General features: G+C 44.7%; 1 protein-coding gene across 1 annotated transcript in view; it reads left to right on the top strand.

Annotated features, from left to right (window-relative positions):
• MTUS2 (microtubule associated scaffold protein 2) overlaps positions 1-27,599 on the top strand; it is a 371,748-nt gene that overhangs the window by 318,319 nt on the left and 25,830 nt on the right. The window contains exon 8 of the mRNA XM_063126999.1: positions 19,513-19,579. Within this exon, the coding sequence (XP_062983069.1) occupies positions 19,513-19,579 (67 nt within the window). The remainder of the gene's footprint in view (positions 1-19,512; positions 19,580-27,599) is intronic.

Here is a 27,599-nt window from a genome sequence, read left to right as displayed (position 1 = left end):
GACTGGACTAAAATTGTGTGACTTGACTTAGGGAAGGAAACAAAAATCACAGGGAGAAAGGGACAGCACGCATGTAAAAAAAAAATCACAGCATGGAATCTGTAGGGAAATGATGCCATTAAAATGTCATCCCGATCATTTGCATTGCGATGCCATATGATCTCACTGCAAAGCCAAGCCTTCCCAACCACGGCTTTAATTACGTCTCCACGCTAATGGGCTTCTCAACCTGGTCATAAGTCGTTACGGGGTCGATTATGTATTTAACATAGCTATAAAAATAAACCATGTCTAGCATTACACCTGTTTGAAACAGAAAATCTAATTAGTTGAAATGCACAAAGAAAAATGGCAGAGTATGTTGGAGGAGGGAGGGGGCCTGGCCTGCTCAGCCCCCTCTGACAGCTTGGTAACTGAGCCTTGTATCACATTGCATGACACTTTGTGATCAGCTCTAGGCTCCTCCCTTGAAGCCATCCAGTGGGGCCTTCTTCTAGATAGGCTTTGGGTGTTTAAAAAGTGCTGCTGTGTTCCTGGCAATTAAATAATTGAGTCCAGCACTAATAGCTGGAGAGATGCTGGGAGTTGTAGGATTTTTTGTTCTGTCTGAACAGGCTTAGAATTCCACCTTCCCCAACATCTGGTGTCCTCCAGATGTTTTTTGACTATGGGTATCTTTACATAAAGGGGAAATTGCATTGCTTACCCAGGGTGTTTGTGCTTCCTGCTTTTTGGCACAATTGTTATAGGCTGCATTACATGGATAGAGAGAGGCAGCCACGTGGTTTGAATACTTCTCCTCTAGTGGCAGAAGATCCCACTTTTTTTCAGATGTGAACACTTTAAAAGTGGTTCCTTTTATGATGGAATTTCGAGTGGATGCCCCAGGAGACATCCTGGTCATTCACAAAAGACCCACAAACTTTCATGAGTGGCGATTCATACAGATGCAATAAATTGCTCATTTAGAGGAGCCCTGCATCTTTGGCCATACTGACTAGGGCTGGTGGAATTTGAAGTCCAAAACACAAGGTAGGGGAAGGATGGATTAAGATGCACTGATCTCTTTTGAAAGTCCTTGAAGTTTGCTTGTCTTCTCCTTTTTAGGTCTCTTTGTCCCTCACTCCAGCTGGGTCATCATCATCTTTATTAGTCCTGGCTCCTGCAGAGGTTACCTGCCTTGCTGGTGGCCTCAAACTGTCCCCTCTTCCTGTTCTTTGCAATGACCTGTGTGGCTGGGAAGGAAACCCAGCAATGGGCATTGTAGAAGGCTGTTGCAAAATTAAACATTGCTCCCCCTCTTTCATGGGACTGTTCATCCCCCACCACAGTCATTGCTTTTGACATCCTAGCAATGTGACAGCAACGCTTTTCCTGGCGATCCATGTCACAGCAGAGAATGTAAGAATTGCAAAGAGCTGGGAGTAATGCAGAATGTTTCTAAGGATCTCATCCTATGCATGTTTAGACAGAAAAAAGTCCTACAATTTTGTGAACTGCCCAGAGAACTTCAGCTATTGGATAGTATAGAAATGAAATAGATACAACTCCCAGCATGCCCCAGCCAGTGGGCACGCTGGGAGTTGTATGACATTTTTCTGTCTAAACATGCATAGGATTGTGCCCTAAAGAACTTTGGAAGAATGTATACATTGTGTCGTTATGTAAATGAGCATTAGCAATCAGTTGACTTTTTTTTAAAAAAAAATTGTGAACTGCCCAGAGAGTTTCAGCTATTGGGCAGTATAAAAATGTAATAAATAAAATAAATTAATCCATGAACTATTATTATTATTATTATTATTATTATTATTATTATTATTATTGGTTCAATTTATGTGTCACCCTATAGCCGAAACTCGCAGGATCACACACACAATAAAAGCAAATGCAACCAAAAATACAATGATAAAAACACATCAGAAGAATGTTTTTAAAGTTTTAAAAGTAGCAACAACCATTTAAAAAATAATCTGTAAAGAAGAACCTATGGCGCCGCCTTGAGCAGAGGGACCATTGATCTGTGCCCCTTAGCATCAGCACTTCAGAGTCCCAAGCCCAGCTGTCCTAGAAAAGGGTCGCACTGGGGATTGAACCTGAGGACTTCCACGGATGAAGTCTGCCTCTCCCCTGGGGACTTCATCTGCACTGATGTGTTTGCCTGCTTCCTCCGTTCGCTTCCACACACCCTCCTTTTACGGTTTGTGTTGCATTCACAACCCTCCGGTCCTGCAGTCAGCGACATTGGACTTTGCAGCCAACGATGGATACAGTGAATTGGAGGAGGATGCTGGGCTGGGCGAAGCAGACTGCAGCGACCGCTGGGTTTTGCAGGGAGGAGCCTCGTTGGGGTGTCCTCAGACGGCCATGAAGCTGATCACATATTCCGCCGGCTTCTCTCTATCGATCTGCTTCATTCCGAGGATTCGTCCAGCGGCAAGATGTCCCTCCCCTCTCTCCCTTTCCCTGGCAGGATTTTGATGTGCTTCCCTTCTCTGCTTTGCTCCTCCCCCTTTTCCTCCTCCTCCTCCTCCTCCTCCTCAATTCCTGAAGTTAATAAGAGGAAAAACCAGGTAGCTGAAGAGGGATCACACACACACTCAAGTTGTGTCAGTTGCCAGCAATCCATCTCTTCCTTTTCATTTTAAAAAAGACATCCCTGCTGCTTAGGAATTAAACCCTCTGACACTCTGAATGAAGCCGGCTGCTTTTCCAGCAAGCCTGCCGGAATGGGCCAGTGCTGCTGCAAGCTTTATTACTGCCTCCAGTGCTTGGACAAGACGGTACTCTGCCTCTCTTGTGTTTTTTTTCTTCCTCCTTTCCTTTCCTTTTTCTCTCTCCGTGCTTAATTCGGCGAACAGACCACTAGCCTCTTATCTCTGGTTCTTCCTCTCGAGCTGATGATGTGGGTAATGTTGCATTGCAAGCTGCAGTTGAGGAGGAGGAGGAGGAGGGAGCCGGGTGGGAGAGGGAGCCGTGAGGTTCGTCTTCTTTATAATGCGCTGACTTCTCATTCGCTGGTACCAAACAAAACCATCAGTTCCATCCTTACACTGCAGTGCCTTCTTGCATCGCTCACACCCTGCAGTCTAAAAATGCAGCGGTTACGTTTCTGTGATAACCTAATAGCGTATCAGTGATATATTGGACATTGAGCTGACTTGATTAGCTGTCCGCATTTTCGTATTCTATTCATGTGACCTGTGGAATGCGGAATTAAGGGTGGTCCTAGCCATGCAGCTCTAAACTTAGGAGGTCTTTTCTTTCATTCATTCATTCTTTCTTTCTTTCTTCCTTTTTTGCTTGCATGGGGAATATCTACCTTCTCTTAGGTAACCTCTGATGTTCATGTTTAGTTTTCATGGGCTTGTTGTATAATTCTAGACTTCCATAAAGGTTCTGGGGCTACGTTTCCCCCCCTTGAGTCTGAGGACTGTGAGTTGTAATTGAATCCTTATATGTGGAACAGAAAAGTGTTCTAGATATTCATACAGAGTTTATAGCAGTATCTACAGGTAGCTGTGGAATAGCATGCAGAAAAAGAATCCTGTGTTATTTCTAATGCACATCTTCTTTGCCTCTGGATCTTCGTTTAGCATTGCAAATTCATTGATGGAGCCAAGTGGGAAAGCTTTTTAACGCCCTTTATAGAAAATACCCTGCAGAAACATTCAGCAGATTTCATTACGGACCGGAACGATCTTAGCAATCTACTGGAAAAAAAACAAATTGAAGCTTCCTTTTGTTGATCCTATTACTAGATAAAGTATAGCTTGAGGTATGTTGCCCATCCAGGTTAAGGAAAATGTATGGCTTAATATAGAACTCCTCAAACGGTGCACTCTTGGGGAAACGCTGACGATGTGTTGGGCTTGTAAACTTTAATCTAAAAAGGAACTGTAGAGAGGAGAAGGTGCTTGCTTGCTATCTACTAAAGTGGCAGCTTTAAGATATTTTATGGGAAGGATAGATGGCAAATAATTTTGAATTTCAGTAGCAATAAAATAGGGCTATTGCCTTCTGGAAGAATCAGATGAAATATTTATCGAAGGAAGGAAATTAAGAAGGTCTATGCCTTCCACCAGCAGGCCAAATCCTTAGATTCAGAATTGTGCAGCAATGACTAAGCATCACATCCACACCCAGCCAAAACTGGACAGATTTTGTCCAAGTGACAGAGGCAGAAAATCATACGGGAGCCAAATGTTCTGCCTCGGCTAAGGAGTCCTGGGTTCAGCCATAGACTCTCTGGGAGACTTCATCCTCTAGAACATGTGCATATTTACTACCATAGAGATATTTTGTGGGGATGAAGGAGTGTGACTGTGAAGCACTGCAAAGTAGTTGTGGCACCGTTACTAGTAATAAAAGCTGAGTTCAGAATGGGGGAGGGGAGCGTTTACAGTGCAAACTTATACAGATCTATTCAGAAGCAAGTTCCATTGAGTTCAGTTGGACTTTCTCTCAATTGTGTACAGTGCTGTAGTTTTAGCTGCATAATTCGTGTACATTTATTATTTGGAGCATAGCCAGGCTGACGTCGGGTTTTGAGGGCCCCTTGGGCAAGACACCCTCAATGGCCCCCTCCCTCAGTGAGCCTACGTCCTCACCACCATTGTCACCAGATGCTATTGTTTGTCATCCTCTATCTTATTGTCACTGTCATTTGCTTGCTTATAGGCAGAGAGCCATTGGCGCCTACAGTAGGTGGCACCTACTGCTCCTCCTTCTCACCACCACCATTGTCTGGGCCAGAGCAGGTGAATGAGAAGGTTGGGATGGTGAAGAGGAGGAGCAACTCCAGAAGGCAGTGGGGCCCTATTGGACTGTGGGCCCTTCGCTGGTGCCCAACCATGTCTTCCTTTGATGCTGGCCCTGAGCATAGCTCTCCACAGGGTAACTTCAGGGGGATTCAGATGACTAGAATGGTGTCATCCTGCCAGCACAAATGATATTGCACCAGTGGAAACCAAGTTCCAAACTATTATCAAGGGGAGAATCCAACTAAAGTTCTGCCGGTGCAACCAGTTGCGCAACCACTTACAGATCTTAGGTTTATGAAATGGCCCTGCTAGCGCATGCACAAAAGGAAAAGGCAGCAGAGGTCCACCAGTGCAGCAATTTCTTCTGCTGCTAGCAGGACATTTGATTTAGGCCATAGAGACCACATCCTCTTGCAATTATAGCACCACATCCGTGTATTTATTTAGGGAATGTCTACAGCAGTCTTTATCCTGGGGATCGTCGCTGGATCGTCCCTGTGCATCCACGTGATGCACAGGGAATCCTGGGAGCAGGGAGGGATGATCCCTCCATTTCCCCAGGATATCTGGGAACACTTTTATCCCATTTTTTCCCATGGTGTCAGGTTGATCCCAAGGACCACAGGCTGTGTGGGCACCTGTCCCAGGTTCTTCCCTCCTCCCCGTGAGTAGCGGGGGTCAGCAGAGGGAAGGAGCTGGGACGGGGGGAGTCCATGGACATTGGGGGTGGGTGGGGAGTGGGGTTAAGGCTTTTTTTTTACTTACTTTTTCACTGGACCGCAAGTGCACTCTAGCTCCTGCCTTTTTAAAAAAGAAAATGGCAGGTGTGACGTCCTGCTTCCTCCGTTCGGATGTCATGCACTGCATGTGAACCCAGAGGGAAGGTCTCACGATCAGCATATTGTTAGATCCTCCCCACTCCCTCCCTAGGTGTAGACATGCCCTTAAAATATCTCTTCTTGATCATCCCAGAGTGCAGGACACAGAATAATGGGATCAAATTACAGGAAGCCAAATTCCAGCTGAACATCAGGAAAAACGTCCTGACTGTTAGAGTAGTACATCAATGGAACTACTTTTACCAGGGAGGCAGTCAGCTCTCTCACACTGGAGGCCTTCAAGATGCAACTGGACAACCATCTGTCAGGAATGCTTTAAGGTGGATTCCTGCATAGAGCAGGGGGTTGGACTTGATGGTCTTATAGTTCCCTTCCAATTCTACTTATAGGCCCCTTCCAATTCTACTATGATTTCATCTCATGAAAATAAGAATACAATTAAAAAACAAAACACAAAGCAGCTAAAGATTTTTCCCCCCTGAAATACCACACAGTTCAACGAAATGCAGACTGGAATAAATGTGTCTTCAGAGCTATTTTTAAAAAATCAGCAGTGCTGAGGCCATATGTATCTCCCTGAGGAGGAAATTCCAAAGATGTGCAGCCACCACTAAGAAAGCCCTGTTCCTAGTACCTGTTGGCCAAGTGGCTCTCATTGGCAGGCTAGAGAGCCAGGCCTCCCGTTTTGATCGTAATGCCTGGGCAGGCTCATACAAGTATAGATGGTTCTTCAGTCACCTGAATCCACCTCTACTCAGACCTTGAGCGAGGGAATGTGTGCTTTGTTCCAAGCTCCTATTGACTTTCTGGTTGGCATCTTAGAGACATAGGAATTACCTTGCTGGGTTAGACAATGGCCAGGCTTCTGCTTCCAACAGTGGCCAGAAACATGCATCTGAAGCGGAGAAGGAAGGCACAAAAGTGATGGCCATCTTCAGTGATTTCCCCCCAGCATACTGTCTGTGTACATTCAGCAAATAGCCACCAATGGTCATCCCTTACCCTCTTTACAAAGCTATTTAACTTACTCACCCTCATGACAACTTGTGATACTACCGTGCTCAGAAGCATGGCTGGAAGCATGGCCTGCATCAGCACTCTGCATTCTCAGGCAGGGTCTGCTGCTGATGCCAAGTGTGGCCCCTCTACATGGAGCAGCTGGGAAATTTAATTGCTGTAGGTAATTTAAATGGTGGTTGTCTCACAACCTTTCAGCTTCGATAACAGTGGTGCTGTCTATTGCCAGCAGGTAAGCTCAATTACCAGTATAGAAGTTGCGGCACCAGTGGGCATTTTCCTGGGGTGTAACTGCAGCCTTCTGTTTTTCGGTGCTTATGTTTAACAACATCTACTAGATTTACCAGTTGAACTGGAATAGCAGGATATCTTCCATTTTACTACCCTTTGACTATCTTGACTGTAGCCATAAGACATTAACCATTTGAAAATGAACTAATCTATATTAAGTGGCCCAGAGCATGTGATCTGTGTCAAGAAGCTTTAGAGTGGTGAAGGCTCAAAACTATAGAAGTGGTTCCTTTGTTCATTGATACATTTTCACAGAAGATTATCTTGTAGGTAGACTTGTGTTTTTGAACACAGTTGCCGTAGCAGTCTCGGTCCTTTCAATTGAGGACTTTTGTACTTAAAATGTTGGATATGAGCCTGAACCATAGAATAGTAGAGTTGGAAGGGGCCTATAAGGCCATTGAGTCCAACCCCCCGCTCAGTGTAGGAATCCACCTTAAAGCATTTCTGACAGATGGTTGTCCAGCTGCCTCTTGAATGCCTCTAGTGTGGGAGAGCCCACAACCTCCCTAGGTCATTGGTTCCATTATTGTACTGCTCTAAAGGTCAGGACGTTTTTCCTGATGTTCAGCTGGAATCTGGCTTCCTGTAATTTGAGCCCATTATTCTGTGTCCTGCATTCTGGGATGATCGAGAAGAGATCCTGGCTCTCCTCTGTGTGACAACCTTTCAAGTGCTTGAAGAGTGCTATCATGCCTCCCCTCAATCTTCTCTTCTTCAGGCTAAACATGCCCAGTTCTTTCAGTCTCTTCTCCTAGGGCTTTGTTTCCAGACCCCTGATCATCCTGGTTGCCCTCCTCTGAACACGCTCCAGCTTGTCTGCATTCTTCTGAAAGTGTGGTGCCCAGAACTGGATGCAGTGCTCAAGATGAGGCCTAACCCATACTGAATAGAGGGGATTTAGAAGCTATACTTCTATAGTCAAGGTCATTTGTCATTTTTTAATTAAACGTAAATCAGTGTACTGGTTTTGTTTACTGAGACAGAACTCTACAAAGAACATCTTGATGATGAAGAAGAAGGTGATGGGGCCCAGCTTTCTGCAAGCTGGTGCCCTCCAGATGTACTGGCTGGGAATGATGGGAATTGTAATCCAACTCATCTGGAGGGCACCAGGTTGGAGGAGCCTGATATGGGCTTTTTTTTTCATTTCGTGCCAGTATAACCTTTACCTTAGAGTCGCTCGCATCTACGCTCCATGCTTATAAGGTAATGAAACATGTCAGGGATTTATAAATATGGTTGACCTCCAAGATATCCTGAGGTTGATATGAAGATTAGCTGACACCATACCTATCCATTTTTTCCGAGAAAAAGGCCAAGGTCAAACGTCTAATCCTATTAATCATCATCATCAGCCCTTTGTCAAAAAGCATTACAAAGAATTGGAAAACAATGGTTTGTGGGGTGGGGGAGAAAGAAAGTGTACCAATAATCGTGAAGGACATTTGAAATGCCATGGATGGCCATCACTGTATTTTTCGCAGGGTTAGAACCCAAGTGTTGAACACTGCCTCTCCTTTGTTATTCAAATGGGTGCTTCTCTACATTACAACATTACATTACAACTTTGTCAACCCTTTGAGGATGCAGTTACCATAAGCACTCCTATCTCTATGGAGTAACCTGGCTGGGTGCAATGGTGCAGCTATTACGTAATTTAAACCCTGGACCTCATGATCATATGGGGTTTTCCTTTAGACACCCATGTGTATTACTTCCAATGTGAAATGCACAAATAACATTTCTCTTCTCCCCCCACCCCCACAACAGACATTCCATGCTTTACAACTATCATTCCTGATATGGGTAGAATAACAACTCTATTTGCCAACCCTGTTTTAAAAATAATACCCTGTGCGTGCGCGGTTTTGCATTTTAAACTCACTCATCGTATAGCACTACCATGACTGTAGGAATAAAATGGGAGTTCGCATTTGCTGCTGCCATCACCTGCCACTCTCTAAGTAGTCATTTGGGCCATTACCCTGTGCTATGGGACCCTGGACATAGGCCCTTGCTGCACCCTGGTTGGGTGGCCACTTATGCATTGCCAAAAAAGAGGAACGGCATCACCTAAAGCAAGGGGGAAAGATTGCAATTTCCGAAACATTTGACTATAATTTAAATAAAAAATATAAGACATCTCATCGTAGTGGGGAAGATTGACCAGGTGATGGGTGTGCCTGCTCAGTCTGTTGTCCAGGTGCTAAGTGTTGAGGGGGAACCTTGAAAGCTCAGTGGCTTCTCTCTCATTGTAGTTCTTTGACATTAAACCAGAGTTCGGCTGGCAGACCATCAAATAAAGGACACCTTCAAATAGAGGACTGTCCCCTTCCAGCTCTCCAAACTAGATAATGGTCCTCTGCAAAGCAGGAGACCTGGCTACCCTACCATCCAATTTTTACCCCTGCTTCTAGCCTTTTATCTCCACCTTTTCCACCGAATGTCCTTGCGTCTCTTTCATTTGAGGAATGCAGCAATGGCCTGGAGCTCATTGTTTGTTGAGGAGAAATACAGTAGGAAATTTTGGAGTGGCCGGGGTTGTGACGCCCACCCTCCACTGGGTTTACTTCTGGATCACTTTACTAGGGGTGTGCACGGACCCCCCGATCCTCTTCCCTTCCAGATCCGCAATTTGCGGATCAGGCCGCTTCACTCTGCCCCGCTCTGCCTATAGTCTGCTCCGCTCCGCTGCGGAGCTCCGGATCTGGATCGGAGCTCCACTTTTTTCCCCCATAGGCTTGCATTGAAATCCAAAAAACCCTACAACTTTTTTTCTGTTAAAGTTAGAAACCTCAAGTTTGGCACCATGACACCTCATGGATGTATACACACGCATGCCAAGCCTCAAGCAAATCCAAGCATCCCCTGATTTTCGGGGAATTTTTGAAAATCAGACACCCCATTTTCAGACATGGGATTTGCTCTGACGTTTTGACAGATAAGTTTTTTGAAGTAGCCACCCTCACAGATGCCATCTAGATCAACAATCATGGCAAGTTTCAAGCAAGTCCCATCATCCCCTGATTTTTGGCGGGGCTTTCACCTTTTAACTCACCCCAAATCAAGTCCCATGCTAGAACTACATCAATTTTCACCTTAGAAACCTCAAGTTCGGCACCATGACACCTCATGGACATATACATATGTATGGCAAGACTCAAGCCAATCCAAGCCTCCCCTGTTTTTTGGGGAATTTTTGAAAATCGGACACCCCAGTATCTCAGGGTTTTAAAGTTGCAGACAGCTCAACAGGGCCATTTGAAAGGAAATCCCAACATGCCATGAATTGGGGAGTAGATAAACCTATATGAATCTTCTTCCACACTTGAAAAATTGCTTCGGAACTTCAAAAAGTCTAAGTGAGCGCAGGAAGGACTTATCCCCTGAGTCAAAGCAAGACACACAAGAACCATCCCTGCGAGGCGGTCACAGAGGAGGAGAAGGACAGGCGGGCGGAGAGCCAGGCAGAGATACGCCATAGATCTAGTATGGGGAAGTCAGTCCCGGCAGATGCCCCACCACAGCAGCACCCCAGGGGGAAGGCACGCAGGCAGGCAGGCAGCAGACATTTCTGGGGGCACAAGGAAGTGATGCAAGGATGGCTTTGCTCTGTGTTTTTCCCTTACTTTGATTTAATATAAACTTTATTTTTAAATTTCGGAGTGTTTGGTTGGTTGGTTGGTTCCCCCCCCCTTCCCCCTCTTAAAGCCTGACTGTGTTTCATCTTCCTTCTTTCTTCTATATAAAAAAAATACAAAAAATACAAAAAAAAAAATCTTTATTTCTTCTCTCTCTCTCTCTCTCTCTCTCTCTCTCTCTCTCTCTCTCTCTCTCTCTGTGTGTGTGTGTGTGTGTGTGTTACTTGGACTGTGTGTGTGACTGTGTTATTGTGTGAGTGTGCTGTGTGCACTGCTTGTGAAGTGCAAAACAGCCAGTTTGAGCATTTCAAATTCAAATCTTGTTTGGGCAAAGCATACACACTTGTCCCATTTCCCTAAATACATATTATTAGTAGTATTAGTATTAGTATTATATTATTATACATATTATTATTAGTATTAGTATTAGTATTATATTATTATCATCATGAGAAGAGGGAGCAGGCGCACGTCTGTGGCTGGGCGTGCTGAAAGCAGTGGTGGTCAAGGGAAGGCTCAGGCTGGCACCAGTAAGCAGGCTGCCTCTCCTGCTGTGAAAATAAAACGGCAAGTCCGTGGTGGGGCATCTGCCGGGACTGACTCCCCCATACTAGATCTATGGCGTATCTCTGCCTGGCTCTCTGCCCGCCTGTCCAACTCCTCCTCTGTGACCGCCTCGCAGGGATGGTTTGCACTTTGCAATGTGTTACTGCTGGCTTAGAAAGAAACAAGCCATCCTTGCATCACTTCCTTGTGCCCCCAGAAATGTCTGCTGCCTGCCTGCCTGCGTGCCTTCCCCCTGGGGTGCTGCTGTGGTGGGGCATCTGCCGGGACTGACTCCCCCATACTAGATCTGCCCGCCTGTCCTCCTCCTCTGTGACCGCCTCACAGGGATGGTTTTTGTGTGTCTTGCTTTGACTCAGGGGATAAGTCCTTCCTGCGCTCACTTAGACTTTTTGAAGTTCCAAAACAATTTTTCAAGTGTGGAAGAAGATTGTAGGTTTATCTACTCCCCAATTCATGGCATGTTGGGATTTCCTTTCAAATGGCCCTGTTGAGCTGTCTGCAGCTTTAAATCCCTGAGATACTGGGGTGTCCGATTTTCAAAAATTCCCCAAAAATCAGGGGAGGCCTGGATTGGCTTGAGTCTTGGCATACGTGTGTATACGTTCATGAGGTGTGATGGTGCCGAACTTGAGCTTTCTAAGGTGAAAATTGACGTCGTTCTAGCATGGGACTTGATTTGGGGTGAGTTAAAAGGTGAAAGCCCCGCCAAAAATCAGGGGATGATGGGATTTGCTTGAGACTTGCCATGATTGTGGATCTAGATGGCATCTGTGAGGGTGCCCACTTCAAAAAAAATTATCTGTCAAAATGTCAGAGCAAATCCCATGTTTGAAAATGGGGTGTCCGATTTTCAAAAATTCCCCGAAAATCAGGGGATGCTTGGATTTGCTTGAGGCTTGGCATGCGTGTGTATACATGGATAAGCTATCATGGTTCTGAGTTTGAGGTTTCTAACATGAAAATTGATGGAGATATCAAAAGGGGTGTGAATTGGGGTTACGGGTGATGCGTTAGAGGTTAAAGCCCCGCCAAAAATCAGGGGATGATGGGATTTGCTTGAAACAAGCAAACAAACACACACACTACCCAAGCTAAATCCTAATCTAATCTCCTCCAACTCCAAGCACAGCAGCACCTATAAACTGACTCCTCTCTCCACGAACGCCAACCCACAAAGAGACAGAAAGGAGAAAGCTCTCAGGGTGGCTCTGCCTTAGTCCCCCCTCCAACGCTGGGATTGGAGGATGCTTCATGAGGTGATCAGTTCTCATCAGGATTGGGAGCTGAATGTGCCTGTCATCGCTAAAAAAACAAAAACGCCGCTTTTACCCTTTCCCGGTTTTTTTACATATTTTTTTAAAAAATTCTAGCAAGCGAACCGCAGCACGCAGAGAGCTGAGAGTAGGCTCAAAATGACCCCCAGCCACGACTCTCTAAGCACAAGAAGTTTCAGAAAGATAGCTTTAAAAACAACACAGTTATCCCCTATTCTTTTCTGCAATGCAATCCTATGGGCGAAATGATCCAAAATGGCGGGCGGAGCGCTCCACAAAAAGAGAAGTGCTTCTATGGCTGCTTCTCTTCGCCTTGCTTCTAAGGGTCCGTGGTCCGCTTCTACTCCGCCTCTGGGCAAGGCGGAGCAGGCCAATTCGCTTCTGATTCTCCGATTCTAATCGGAGCGGAGCACACCCCTACACTTTTCCTCTTTTGTGACTCCAAAGGACCTAGCTCAGGTGCACTCGTCAGGGCTAGAGATGCCAACTCTGTCCCTGTGGACAGAGATAGTAAAAGAATACATTAACAAGAGTAAAAAGCTACTATATCCATCGCCACTCTTTGACACGTAGCTTGTTCTAGTTTCTCTTGTGTCTCTTTTTCCTCCCCCTTTTCCATCGAATGTCCTTCCGTCTCTTTCACTTGAGCAATGCAATAATGGCCTTGAGCTCATTGTTTGTTGAGGAGAAATACAGTAGGAAATTTTGGAGTGGCCAGGGTGTTTTTCTTAAAATTAAAGGATACTGAAGTATGGACTGCGGGATGGCCCCAATGCAATGAAACTCCTTGTGTGTAGTGTTGAGTCCAGGAGTTTGGGACTCTTGGAAATCGGAATCTTCATTCATGCCAACCTTAGAAGATGTGGAATGTATTTTATTGTTTCTTCCTTGCATATAGGCAGAGAGGTCCTTGCCTTGCCAACCTAGTATACATCCTGGATTGGACTATTTGTGATTAGCTCAAGGCATTCAGAAATCTTGGCCTGGCTCAAGACTGGATCTACCACAAACGTCACATGGTCAAGGAGAAATGTTAACAAGTGCAGCTGTCACGCAAGGCCGAGAACACCTACACTTCCTCAAATGCCCTCTTCTACATAGCTACCAGTCCACCCTAGAGCATTGATCCTTGAACTTCCAATTTTTAGTAATTGTTCCACCTATGCATTTTATCTGATGAACTCTTGCACATTGCAGAGATTTCTGGTGCAGGTTTGGCATGCACATTTACACATTCACACATAGGGCACTTGCCATGTCTCTGGCTCTCAATATCACCACACATGAACTGAGTGCACAATCTAGAACAAACATGGGCAGAAATTAGATCTCCAGATGCTTTGGACTTCACCTTCCAGCATTCCTGACCATTGGCCGTGTTGGCAGGAGCTTCTGGAAGTCAACATCCAAAACATTTGGAGACTTACCTTCCTCCAACTCCTGACCTAGACCACACCCAATGATCTCCTCTTACTGAACATTGCAAATGGGTAGTGGAGAGCAAGCTGCCTTTCTGAGAAGCTTGCCCACCACTACTGATCTTCCCATTGAAGAACCTCCAGTAAGCTTCAAAGGAACCTTGGGGTTCCCTAAGCAGAACACAATTTGAAAACTACTGTTCTATAGGGCCAAACAGAAACAGCGTACTCAGGGTGCTGATGTAATGCAACCAAGTTATTGCTGCTTTGAAGAAGTAAGCACAGACACACTATTACATCAGGTGGGTTCTTTAAAGAGAAAAATGTATACTGTTAGTTTTATTAGGCTTTTTCCATATTTTTCAAGGCTAAAGCTGCATTCCTATGCACATTTATTTATTTATTTATTTATTTATTTATTTATTTATTACATTTCTATACCGCCCAATAGCCGGAGCTCTCATGTCGGTTCACAAAAATTTATGTTGGAGAATAAGCTCCATTGAATATAGTTGGAGTTTCTTCTGAGTAGGCATGTGTAGAATTGCACTGTTAATGGGTTCAAATGTCACAGAATCCCTCTAGAAGTGTTTTGTATTTAATGGTAATCGGTAGCCAACAGATTCCTGTGAATGCTTGTGTATACAAACAATTATCCAAAGATTTTTGTCTCCTTGCCACGTTCCCTTTCTCTGATCATCTCTTTGCCATGTTCCCTTTTTCCAATCATCTCTTTGCCACGTTCCCTTTCTCTGGTTGCTTTAGAAAACCAGATCTTAATGTCAGGGTTTAACGAGCAGAAATTTAGTGGGGGAGCAGTCCTGTATAATTAGAGAGATTTGACTCAAACATAAGTGAGTGCTTTCATAACTGTATAAACAATACAATGGTGTGGTTGTTCCTGGGATGCAGAAATTGTAATCCACTGTATGCAGTGACCTACAGAGGAAGCCGATATAGTCAAGGCTAAAGCAGTCTGAGATTCTTTGGCTCTGTCAAGTAGTATTGCTAATTCAAGATTAACGTCGCTGAACCAGCAATCTCAGGTAAACAAGCTCTGGATCATGTGACTCACAAGGATGAACTAAGGTAACCTTAGTTTTCTGGGCTAAGCAATACTGTTTGGACACTCTGATAGTTAATCACTTAGATGGGCAAAAGCCACTTTGTGGATTTTGGTCCATCTAAAATTAGGGTGACCGTATGAAAAGGAGGACAGGGCTCCTGTATCTTTAACAGTTGTATGAAGAGGGAATTTCAGCAGTTGTACTAGAGTGACCATATACAAAAGAAGGCAGGGCTCCTGCAACTTTAACGGTTGTGATGAAGAGGGAATTTCACCAGGTGTTGCATGCATACAAATGACACCTGCTGAAATTCCTTTTCCTATGCAACTGTTAAAGATACAGGGGCCCTGGCCTCCTTTTCATATGGTCACCCTATGCAAAGCAAATTATAATGCATTGTGTTTCTACTTCCTTTTCAAAGCCAAGTATGACATTATAATTTCAGTATTAATGTCTGGCACAGAAGTGACATCTCACTTCCCAGAAATTCTTCTTTATTCCCAGGCTGTGATTCTTTTTAATTGGGTTTTTTTTAATGCTTCTGTTATTTCCAACTGACATTAAAACCCCATCCTGTGCCATCAAATGCCTGGGCGTAGAGAACAGTCTTAACTTGGTGCCAAAAAGATGATGGAGTCGGCACCCAGTGGAGCTCAGTGGGGGTAGCATTCCATAATTGAGGGGCTACCACGGTGAAGTCCGTCTTCCTTGTTGCCACTTTCCAAGCATCCTCAGAGGAGGCACTGAGAGGCAAGCCTCAGCTCTTAATCATGGTCTCCAGGTAGACTCAGGTCAGGAGAAGAATATCATGACCACTCCCTTTGGCTCTCCTTTTTACCCCTTTCTATTAAAGGATCCCAAACATGGACCCAATCGGAATATTGCTGCTCACTGATTCTGTATTTCACTGACCTTTCTTGGCCCCACAGCAACCAGCCCAGCTCTCTGTGCTCCACTCTAGTCACTCTTTTACTTCACTACTGCCACCATATATTTCAGGACCTTACCTCACATACCTTAAGAATCCAATCCAGTTTATGGAACAAGTTAACTTTTATTTAACAATACGTAAGTTCATGCAATTTATCAGTCTTGTGGTTTCATTCATTGCAATACTTGTAAGTTGCAATACAATATATCTCATGTATACTCTACCCACTAGTCAAATCTATCTCCTTCTGTTCCCTCTTTTCCCAAAATGATAAAATTTATTATTTATTTATTTATTTATTACATTTTTATACCGCCCAATAGCCGAAGCTCTCTGGGCGGTTCACAAAAATTAAAACCACAGTAAAACACCCAACAGTTTAAAACACAATTACGAAATACAGTATAAAAAGCGCAACCAGGATAAAACCACACAGCAAAGTTGATATAGGATTAAAATACAGAGTTAAAACAGTAAAATTTAAATTTAAGTTAAAATTAAGTGTTAAAATACTGAGTGAATAAAAAGGTCTTCAGCTGGCGACGAAAGCAGTACAGTGTAGGCGCCAGGCGGACCTCTCTTAAATGTTAATCCTACTCTGTTCTAAACCCCTTCAGCAGACAAACCCAGATTCTGTGTGTGTGTGTCAACTCTCCACACACAACTGCTTCTCCAACTGCTAATTGCCACATTCAAGAATCTCACAGCCAATCAGCATCCACTCCAACATTCCATGCACTCACTCCCCCTCCCAACAGAATTAACCACTTACCATTGGAAATCCAAACCATACTTACATACTAGATAAATAGCAATAAACAGTAACACATTACAAAGTACTCCATTAGTTATTGCGGCTCTGAGCTATGTAAGGCTTTGTAAGTTAAAACCAGCACCTTAAATAGAGGGCAGTCCTCTGTAAAAGAGGACACATGGCCACCCTAGATCCTGCCCAACTTTAGTATAGTTTTTTGTCTCACCCTTTACAAGGCAATGGGCAGGACTGCAACAAAAAAGTAGCATAATGTTCTTTTGTGCTCCTGCCTCTGGTATCTGTTATACTAAATCACACTCTGGTGGGTTTTTCATCAGCATCTTCCAGTGATTCACGTATCTCTTGTGAAATATCTCCCACTAAAATATTTTTATGATCTTACAAGGATGCTTCAGTGTTCTCTCATATGTTTTATGTTGTCTTATGTGTCTAATCATTTGAAGTTCTCTGTTCTGAGAAGTATTCGCCTCTTATTTCCCCACACCTACCCCCTCCCCACAGGGCCTAGTAAAAGAGTGCCATAAATTAATTCTCATTTTAGGAGAATTAGTTATGGGCCAACATGTTATAACCAGTAGTTTGCATGTGGGATACATAACACTCACAATCTTGCGCCTTTCCTTTAGAGGGGAATTTTGCTTTAGTGTTGAGCCAATCAAAACACTTTTGTTGCAGATTCTTCTTGTTTAGCAGGATTGTAAAATTTGGTGGGAAACTGTTAACCAGAGGCATTGTGTATTTATTTGCCTTACTATAATCTGAAATCCTGGGAGCTTACAAAATACATTGAAAATACATAGATATGAAAACCAGGTCAAAATAACAAGGAGGCTCAAACTGTACTTTCTTTATTCGTATTGCTCCCCATATTTGTTTATGTAAGCATTTTTCCAAAATACAACTTTTTCACCAAGTGTGTATTATTCAGGTTTCCCCTGAATTCTCAGACAACAAAAAGAAAGTGGTTAAGAGGGGAGGGGAGAAAGTAGGGTCTTCACTATGGCCGTGTTCTCACACAGCAATAAGCCAAGATACTGGAGAATCTTGGTTTACCAGGAATGTAGCCCATTTGCTCCTGTTTTTATCCTTTCACTGGTGCAAGGGGCTCAGAAACCCAGAAATGTTTTGTTTGGCATGTTGTTCAAACCAGTGATCTTGGCTTGTTGCTCCCTTAACAAGCCAGGATCATAAACTAGGGCTTTTTCTTCACTTCCAAATCCTGGCTTGTTTGGGAGGAAAAAACCAAGATCCCCAGATTGAACAAAGAATTTCTGGGTTGTGTAGCTGCTCATGCTAGCAGGAGTAGCCTGGTGGGAGCAAAACAGCCTGTGTTCACCAACAAAACGTTACCGCTCCATTCCATTCCCCCGGCTCCCATGTTTTCCTTTTTTCCCCTCAACCGCCAGTCAAACTTTCATGGTCACTGAGCATACTCAGTCCTCATTGGGCTCTTTTGGCTATTCTCTCCACTCAGGGTATTTTCTAAAGATTTTTTGTACTTGGGTGTTCTCCAAAATGTGCTAATACCTCCCCAGTTGTGTGCGAGGGATGGCAAGTCTGAACATCTTCAGAAATAGAGAAAATTATTCTGGAATATATATTTTTTTAAAAAAAAAGTTTTGTGAAAGACAGGTGAGAAAGCCCATCCCCAAGGATTTATCCAGAGTGATCAGCAGGTGTTATCGGTACTTTGAAATATGTATGGTCAAGCTTAATACAGTGGAGGCAGGTGGCCCCAATTTTGGTGGGGCTGTGAATCCATTCCGGGTTTCAGTCTGAACCAGCCAGCGCTCTCAAGGAGCTATGCAAAGTGCTGAACCTACTTTGGAGATAGGTTTCAGCTCCTTGGATAACTCCTTTAGAGTTCTGCCTGGTTCTGACTGAAACCCAGAATGGATTCACAACCCCATTGACATCAGAGTGACCAGCCTCCACTGGTTTAATAGCATTATAATATTGATTATTTCTTGAAGCACTTAAAAGACGCACACAACAGGCTGTACAGTAAAACATGTTGCAATGAAATGTATACGCTAATACACAAAGTGAGTCCATGGGACCATAGAATGGTGTGGCTCCCCGCCACCCCTGTAGACATAAACATAGCTGTGAACTTGGGGGAGAATCCAACTGGGAATTCCTGCCCTCCAGCTCCATGAAGGTTTCGGTACCTGAGGTCAAAGTCCGCCATCAGAGAAAGTAGGAAATGGGAAGGATGGGGTTGAGCCAATGCAAGGAGAGGGGGAAGGGAGGGTGTGGGGGAGGGCACATGGATCACCTGTGGATCCACCAGATCTAATGACCTCCCAGCCTCTGTTCCTATCTCCAGCTAGATGGGATCAGAGGCCGATCTAACAGGAAAAGGCATTTTAGAGGGCAGAAAGGGAAACATTACCTCTGTCCCTCCTCTGACCTGCATAGGATCCCTTCATGAGAGTGTCAGGCCTTTAGGATTGCACGCTAAAAGAGAAGTCACAGCAGTATTTATATATTTGTTATTTTTAGCCCTGCCATTCCTGCATTCGCTCAGTGGGGCAGACATGACATTTTTCCATGTTGTCCTCACCACATGCCTTTGTATTTCCCATAATTCAGTGCATTCCAGGCTAAGACTGCTGACATTAACACCCTTACTAGGAAGCAAGTCCTCACTGAATGCAATTGGCTTACTTCTGAGTAGACATGCCTGGGATTGCGTTGCCTATCAGCTGCTACAGCCGTAACCCACGTGGCTGCAAGTGCATTGTACAAAGGACAACACCGTGGACGTAATACTCAGCCATGACCATGATGCTTTTTGTATCGCCTGTGCCAGCTATTGAGAACAGAACTAAACAGTTTACTTGATTTGGATTCAGCGAGCAAACACAGGCCATTTCTTAGAAGGAATCAGCCCAATGACTGCCGGTGTTCTTTGTCTTAACAGAACGAAAGTGCACTTGTGAAGGAAAAAGAACTCTCCGCAGAGCTTGCAAACATCAAAGATGAAGTTGGTAAGTAGGGCACTAAATAAGCAGTGCTAAAAAATGTCCTTCTCCACTTACAGATGTTTGTTAAAAAGGTGATTATTTCTAGTACTGTGATGCTATACAATCTGCATGGATCTCACCAGGCGTCATGTGAAGCCCTGTGGCAGGTTTTTATGGCCTGTTGGAGAACAATAATTTTACCTCTTTGTTGTTGCAGAGACAGGTTCATAACCATCCCACAGCGGAGCTAATCATGTATTATCGTTACTGTGCGCAGATGGCGGCCTGTAAATCTATATTGCCTGCTTTTGAATAGCAATCCATACCTGTCACAGAAGCTGGTGATGAACCTTGAGTCACCCTTAGATTGAGGGGATGCAACGCTCACAGATGTTATTACTTATAAGGCATAATTGGGTAGGAATTTGTAACATGTCTAAAGTCAGGTTGGAGGCACTGTGATGAGGGAAACTATGGGGCTCACCATGGCTGACACCGTCACCCCCCTTGCATTTCATAGAATCATAGAATAGCAGAGTTGGAAGGGGCCTACAAGGCCATCGAGTCCAGCCCCCTGCTCAATGCAGGAATCCACCCTAAAGCATCCCTGACAGATGGTTTCAATTTATTTATTTTTAAGAATTAAATTTTGGCTGGCACTTTGATTTGAAGCAGCTACAGCAGCTGCTGCGATCTTTAATACCCCGGAATGTCATGTCTGTTGCAGCCCAGAAGCATTCTGGGGTAATAAAGATGGCAGCTACTCCAACCACTTTCGTCAGTGCTTCTCTGCTTTCCTTGGCTGTGCTGAATGCCATTGCATGTCCCTGCTGATGTGAGGCCTGGTAAACTGGCAGAGATGTAGCAGGCTACAGTTAGCAGTGGTGGGGGTGAGCAATGGTGCTCTGCCTGGTGCTCAGTGAAGAAACACCAAGTGAATCCACTGCCACTATCTTCATTTCTGGGGAGGGGATGATTTTTGGGTGGGGGAGGAGTCAAAGGCAATTTACCCAGGACCCTCTCAAACCTGGCACTGGCCCTGAACTATGTAATTTATGACTAATATTGAAATATGAGATTTATGGGGTAAGACCCATTCATGCTTAAGAATGATGTACTCTGTTGAATAGTATTATCCACAATGATAGCTGCCCACATTCCTGACTTGGTGGTCTGATGCACAACCAGTTGTGAAGAAAGACTTCCTTTGATAACGGATGCCTTTGTGTCAGAATAGCGATGGCAGGAGATCGCACCAAAACTAGAGTGCAAACGAAGGGTTAATTTGTTCTTTGAGTTTTTAAAGCAGTTATTAGGTGCAACGGCAAGGGTCACTCAAGATACAGAGCCAGTTAACAACTCTGGATGCCTCAGCGAACCTTGGGTGCAAACACAGTTCATAAAGCCTGGGAGAGGTATCTTGCCTAGCAGTCAGATGGAGCCAAATAAGTTTCATTTTTAGCCTGAGGTTTCCAAGTATAAAAAGACTAGCATGTTCAGTATGTTTTATAGTAGTGGTGGTTTCATCCTTTTCGAAGCCTGGCCTGTTTTGCTTTGCTACTTAGCCTAGGGAGTGTTATTAAACGCAGTCTTACTGTTAAGAGTTTTGTTCAGCCTATCTGTTTATGACACAGTAAAGCATGCCAAACCCTTCACTTTCTAGATTCCGTTTGCTTTATTCAGCCACTGCTGCTAACACTTTGCGCCTTTCAGATGGGATTGTAGTCCTGCAAACACTGTGATCACAAGTCAATGACCAAAAGGGTCACTGTACAGTCTATGAGGATTGGATACACTGCATTTGCACATCTGAGACCCAAAAGAAGCACTGGCAAGCGTTTCTTGTGCAAGAGAACCAAACATGTGCGAACAGTGTGGGTCCCCCAACCTGCAGAAGTAGGTTTTCAGGGGGCCACTGGGAGTTTCAGAGAAACTCCCAGTGGTGGGAACGGCTCATTCTGTTCATGGAAGGGAAATTAGCATCCAAGCCAAGATACTCTGCATGTGTGTCCCCCTTCCCTTTGAGAACAGGCGCAAGTCAGGATTCAAATGTGGAACATAAAACTGTGTCCTGAGAGTGTGTGTGAAATGTTGTTCTGAGATCTCACTGTTCACACCAGCCAATTTACAAAAGGAACGCCGTAGGAGAGGGTTAAAGCTAAGGCTTCGCTTCGGCCAAAAGCCATGCAAAGAGACGGCGGTGGCGTCACAGCCGAGCTGAATGCTCCTCTCGAGAATAAAAGCCTTGAAATGCAGACCGCCGTGTGTCACTTGGGGTTTGGCCATCACGGCGTTCCATCTGATGGCGACAGAAGTGACATTTCGCATTTCCTCCCATTAAAGACAGAAATGCATTTGGACTGGCCTTTACTGGCAGGTCAGACACAAAGGGAAACCGCATCAGCCTGGTGCTAGGAAAACATGGTGATGGCAAGAGCTGTGATTTAACCAAGAGCCATCCATCAGCCCAGTAGATGTCATTCTCTGTGGAAGTCACACCCAGCCTGTGAGCTAGAAGTGGAACGTCCGAGGAAGTAAAATCCTTGGCACCCTCTTGATAGGATGCAGACTGTGTTTTCTTACTGCGATAGCTGTGCTAGTCACTGGTGGGGGTTTCCTGGAGCTGTTAGGAGTTTGATATGAGCTTTAGGAGCCGTGGACTTGTTCTTGGCTGAGAGTTTTCATTCTCTCTGCTTCGTTAAGCTCTTGAGTAAGGCTGTCTCATAACAGTCTGGCACAGCCAGCTAGAAAATATGTAAATCGTAGAATTAGCTGCTTTGCGGGTAGTTACAGTTATCTTTTGATTATATATAAGCAGGAGATGTGCATCTTGATCCATAATAAAGGCCACACGGAAAGTGTATCATGATCCAGGGGATTGTTTGCATTTTTAATTCCATGTGTAGAACAATTTGCATATTATTTTCTTGAATGTGGCAGATGCCAAACTGCAAATAGCAGGCAGGCTGCATTTACTTTGAAACGAATGACTTTAAATGGGGAAAATATGTGCTGGCTCTTGGGTAATCATGATGCACAAATTTTAAACTGCAGGTGTTGAAAGACCTGCTTCTTCTTTTCCTTTTTTCCCTTTTTTTTAATTGAGCCTTTGTTTCCGTTTCTTTAACTGTTTGAGCCATCACATATCTGAATTTATCACTGCTTTCATGAGGTCTAGATGTGGCATGTCTAGATGGGGCGATAGCCCAGGAATCGTTCCGGGTTTGTCCCTGTGAGTCCACATGATGCATAGGGGATCCCGGGAGCAGGGAGGGATGATCCCTCCCTTTTCCCGGGATATCGCCCTACCCTTCTATCCCGACTTTTCCCAAAGTCCCGAGATGATCCCAAGACCACAGGATGTGTGGCCGGGCATCCCGTTTTCATCTGGGCTCCTCGTGAGTAACTGCGAGGAGCCAGGAACCAGAGGTGGGGTGGGGGAAGTGGGACTATTTTTTTATTTTAAAAAAACCCTTACCTTTGTGCAGGAGCACTCCTGCACTCTTTTTCGATAAAAAAAATAAACAAAATGGTGGGCGCAACGTCCTACATCCTCCCGGGACGTCGCGTGCCGCATGTAGACAGAGAGCGATGATCCCAGAAGTAGGTAAGTCCGGGATCGCCCCCTCTCTGGCCCTCTCTTTTAAGTCATATGTACAGTTCTGGGAATTTCCACACGAGATCTGAGCTATACAGAAGTGCCTCACAAGCATCATGCATGTCAGAGCCTTGTGCTGTCTGTCCTTTGCAAGCAACGAGCGGCAAACTATGCATGTTAAGCAACCTGTCTGCCCTGCAGAATCTACAAACGTTCCATACATGCCATTCTTAACCTAGCAGGGAAACTGTGGAGGAAAGCCTGTTTTTTGTATGCAAATCTCCCCTGCTGGATTGTTGTACATTGATGAAGTTCTGTTAATTGGTCAAGAAATGAATGCATACTTGATCTGTAGGCATACCAGAATTCACTAATCATTTCTCTGATCAACAGTCCCCTGCACTTAAAATCAAACAAACTAGTGGGACCTGCAACAAAATATTGCAGCGTGGAGTGTTGCCATTCTGGGTTCCAGTTAGCCAGCCATGCCCTCTTTCAGGATACTCCATTTCCTTTCCCCCACCCCTGTTCTTCTGTTCCCTCCAGCCCAATAGCGAGTCAACATTCCTTGGTTACCAAATATGCTCAGCCTTCATTGGGCTTTTGGGGATGGGGAGGATTCACTCTGGAACAGGGGAAGGGGAGTTCCTGAGGTATTATTGTATTTTTATGACTTGGGGTTCACTGAAGCCTAGCCTAGTTGTCTTTTACAGAGGACAGTCCTCTATTTGAAGGGCTGCCAGAGCACTGTCCTCTACTGTGAATGTATCCTCTATTTGAGGAGCTGCCCAGCCCAAGTCTGGTTTAAAGATGAAGAACCATCAAAAGGAAGAGCTGGGGCTTGAAATTGTTCGCCAACCACACCTAGACAGGAGACTGAGCAAGGCACACAGGTCTCCTGCTCACAGCCATATGCACTATAGTGAGATGGACATACTGTATTTCTATTGAAATTCTAATAATTCTAATTATTTCTGAATTTGCAACTATACATCTAAATTAGCATTTTCAAATAAGCATCATCTTTTGCGATGAATGTGGTGATCAGCAAAGTGATGGTGCGGGTCCTCTTTTTTTTGCCGCTTCACCAGTGCTCCCCCCTCCTACCAAAGCCTGCTGATACCTCCCCTTTCTGCATAGATGTTGCTGTTTTGGTTACATAAGGAGCCACGCTCAGAGAATGAGTTCACTTTTATTTCAGGGGAGGGGGGGGACATAATATCTCTGACATATGTGCAATAGACCTTGTATGTGCTGAATGAACATCTGTTAAAGCCTCATCCTTACTGAAGTGGTAGTGCCTTCTGTTTTAATGGCTCTCCATCAAAGTTTCTTTCTACACACTCCACATGTGTTGGCTTCAAAAAGTGCCTTCACCTTATTTCTAACTATGCTGGCCAGTCTCTTAGAAAGATGGATGAAAGACAGCTTTCATTACAGGAGCAATTTAAAGCCTGAGTAGGTTACAATTAGAACAAATCCCCTGGTCCACAGTTGAGATAGATTTTGCTGGGATTCTGATGGTTCTACACCACAATGAAAGCTGATAGAGAATCGAACACTAAGCCAAGCTACAGACTTATTTTAAAATATGATGGAAACCAAACTCTGAACATGACCATTTGGAACTGGCAATGTGAGTTCTAACTGAGTGACAAAGCTTGCGTGGTGCAGTAGCTCTTTTGAGGATGTCACATGCTGGCGCGAGGTCTCCCAAGTGTGAGGAGGAAAAGCACATGTCGTAGTCTAAGAGTCATGGAGCAGTGATGCTTACAAAACAACGCAAAAAATACACAGGGAGATGTCTATTGCCCCCCTTGGCATCACAGCACAAGTCAGTAACCCTGAGAATGACTGTTCCAAATTGAAAATGATGCTGAAGTGGCACAACCAATCTTCATAGGCTCATTCCAAGAAAACAGGCCATCTTCGGGTTGTGAATTGTGTGCTTTAAGCTGATACACAATCAAATGCTTTGTGCCGATGGCTGGAACCAAAATAATACATGGGGAGGGCAATTATGGTGGCATCTCCCCACACATAATCCTCTACTCAGAGATCGTGCCTTACGCGCAGAATCTATGTATGCTAAACATGCTAGAGGTGTACAACGTTATGCATGGTGCAGAGAAAGCAGATGGGGAGACATTTTTCTCCCTCTCCCATTATCCTAGAACCTGGGGTCATTCCAGAAAGCTGATTGGTGGGAGATTCAGGACAGGTAAAAAGGAAGAACATTGAGCAACACATAGTTAAACTATGGAATTTGCTTGCAGAAGACGAAGCGATGGCCACCAAGTTGGGTGGCGTTAAAAAAAGATTAGACAACGTCATGGAGAATAATGCTATCGATGGCTATATGCTACCTCCAATGCCAGAGGCAGTTTGTCTCTTTATACCAGTTGCTGTTGAGGCCATTATTGTGCTCGTGTTCTTCTTGTGGGCTTCCCACGGGCATCCGGTTTGCCAGTGTGGGGACAGAATGCTGGAATAGATCCACCTTTGGTCTGGTCCAGCAGGGCTCTTCTTATGGTCTGACATATGCAAGGCGCAATCACTGCAGGGAATGTTAGGGACACAGCCTGCCAACATGATCCCCATGTCCACAGTTCTGCAGCAAGGGAAAAATAACAGTTAAAAATCGATTTTGCATCTATGGTTATGCTACTGCTATATTTGGGGTGAACATGCTGGGCATGGAAGCCCACCCACCTTCTGACCATTAGGCCACCGCCCCAGTGGGTTCTGGGATTTTCATCACATAATTCACCGCTTTCCCAACGCTTGGGATCCTCACTATGCTGAATTCTGCCCTCTGCAAAAGTCTCTTCCAGCCTTCTCCAATCTGGTGCCCTCCAGGTATGTTGGACTATCCCTCCCAACATTCTCAGCCTATATGGCCTATGGCAGCTTCCTATGGCCATGCTGGCTGGGGTTGGTGGGGAGTGTAGTCCAATCCAATCAGAGGGTGCCAGGTTGGGAAAAGCTGCTCTGTGCCTGTCCAGAACACACAACACCCTGCCTTTTACTGGGGATTTCCACAGGTCCACACCCTAGTCCCCATAGCCAGATGACAGGAGAGATCTTTCCGCATCCATTTTCATGCATCCTGTTAGTATCCACCATTGCTCCACTTTCTGATGTGTCAAAGACTTCCTTCGCTTCGCCATCCCTTTAAAAGACATGGAGGGATGGGGAAATTCCTAGTACAATTGGAACACATCTGTTTCCTCTCTCTCATATTATTCCTAACTTGCAATTTCCTGTTGACTTGAAGCATGTTTAACCTGAGGGATCTTTTAAAAAAAATTAAAAGGAGGAGGAGGAGGAGGAAACTTTCATTTTCTATCTGGCTTTTACCAGATTCATTCTACATTTATTCCACATTTGGATTCATATCTGAACTGAAACAGTCTCTGATATCTGCAGATTCCATGGAGACCATGAGCCACCTGGGCGTTTATTTTACCATGTGATCAAATTTGCCAAATGCTAGCAAAACTGACATGGATCCAGAATTCTGAAAGTATAAACTAAGTTAAAAGGCAAAGACGAGGATGAACGAGGGGACCGATTTACAGGTGGTTCAGGCCAGGGGTGGCAAAATGCTAGGTCAGGATTAACCAGTAGATTCTGAGTGATTTGTAGTAGATCAGCAAGGATTTTTAAAATTTTAATGTTATTTATTTATTGCCTCTAAAAGTTTCACAATAGCTAGTAAAATCACAAGTGTTTTTTTTTTAAACAAACAAACTGGTATTGCACTAAGAGCTTATATCTTAGCTTCAGTGTTCCTCATTTGTAAACTATGCAGATTTAAGGCTGCCTATGGCCTTAGCTAGACCTACCTGAAAGTCCGGGATGGAGGAGGCAAGATCTTGTGTTGCAATTAACGCGAGATCCCTCCTCCGTTTACACATAAGGCATGACAACCTCAGGAAGAGCGGTGTCGCGCCCGCCAATTTTTTTTATTTGTTAAAGGAGACGGAGCGCACGAACACTCATGCGCAAAGGTAAGGTTTTTTAAATTTTAACTACTTTCCCCGCTCCCCCCACCCTACCCCCGATGGGCGCAGTGCTCCTGAGGAACGCTGCACCCCGTGCACGGCTCCGGAGCCAGGTAAACCCACGGAAACGGGCCACATGCTCCGAGGTCTCGGACCGCAGAAAAAATGGGCCCAAAGGGGAGAGCTGTATCCCGGGGCAAGGGAGGGATGATCCCTCCCTGATCCCAGGATCCCCTGTGCGTCATCTGGATGCACAGGGACGATCCTGGGGTTCGCCCCAGGAAAAGCCTGGTCTAGCTAAGGCCTTTGACTAGCTTCTTGTGCAGCCCTTCTAGCTGGTGATTCCAGATTTAAGTGTGTGCAACTCGGCTGGCAGAAATGGACTTTGCTGCCTCCTCCTTCCAAGAGCAACATCACCAGACCCCTGAGAATCCTACAT

This window comes from Elgaria multicarinata, chromosome 5 (assembly GCF_023053635.1).
Source record: "Elgaria multicarinata webbii isolate HBS135686 ecotype San Diego chromosome 5, rElgMul1.1.pri, whole genome shotgun sequence".
NCBI classification, from domain to species: domain Eukaryota; kingdom Metazoa; phylum Chordata; class Lepidosauria; order Squamata; family Anguidae; genus Elgaria; species Elgaria multicarinata.
Note: the sequence above shows the minus strand (reverse complement) of the source record. Positions and strands in the feature narration are given on the sequence as shown.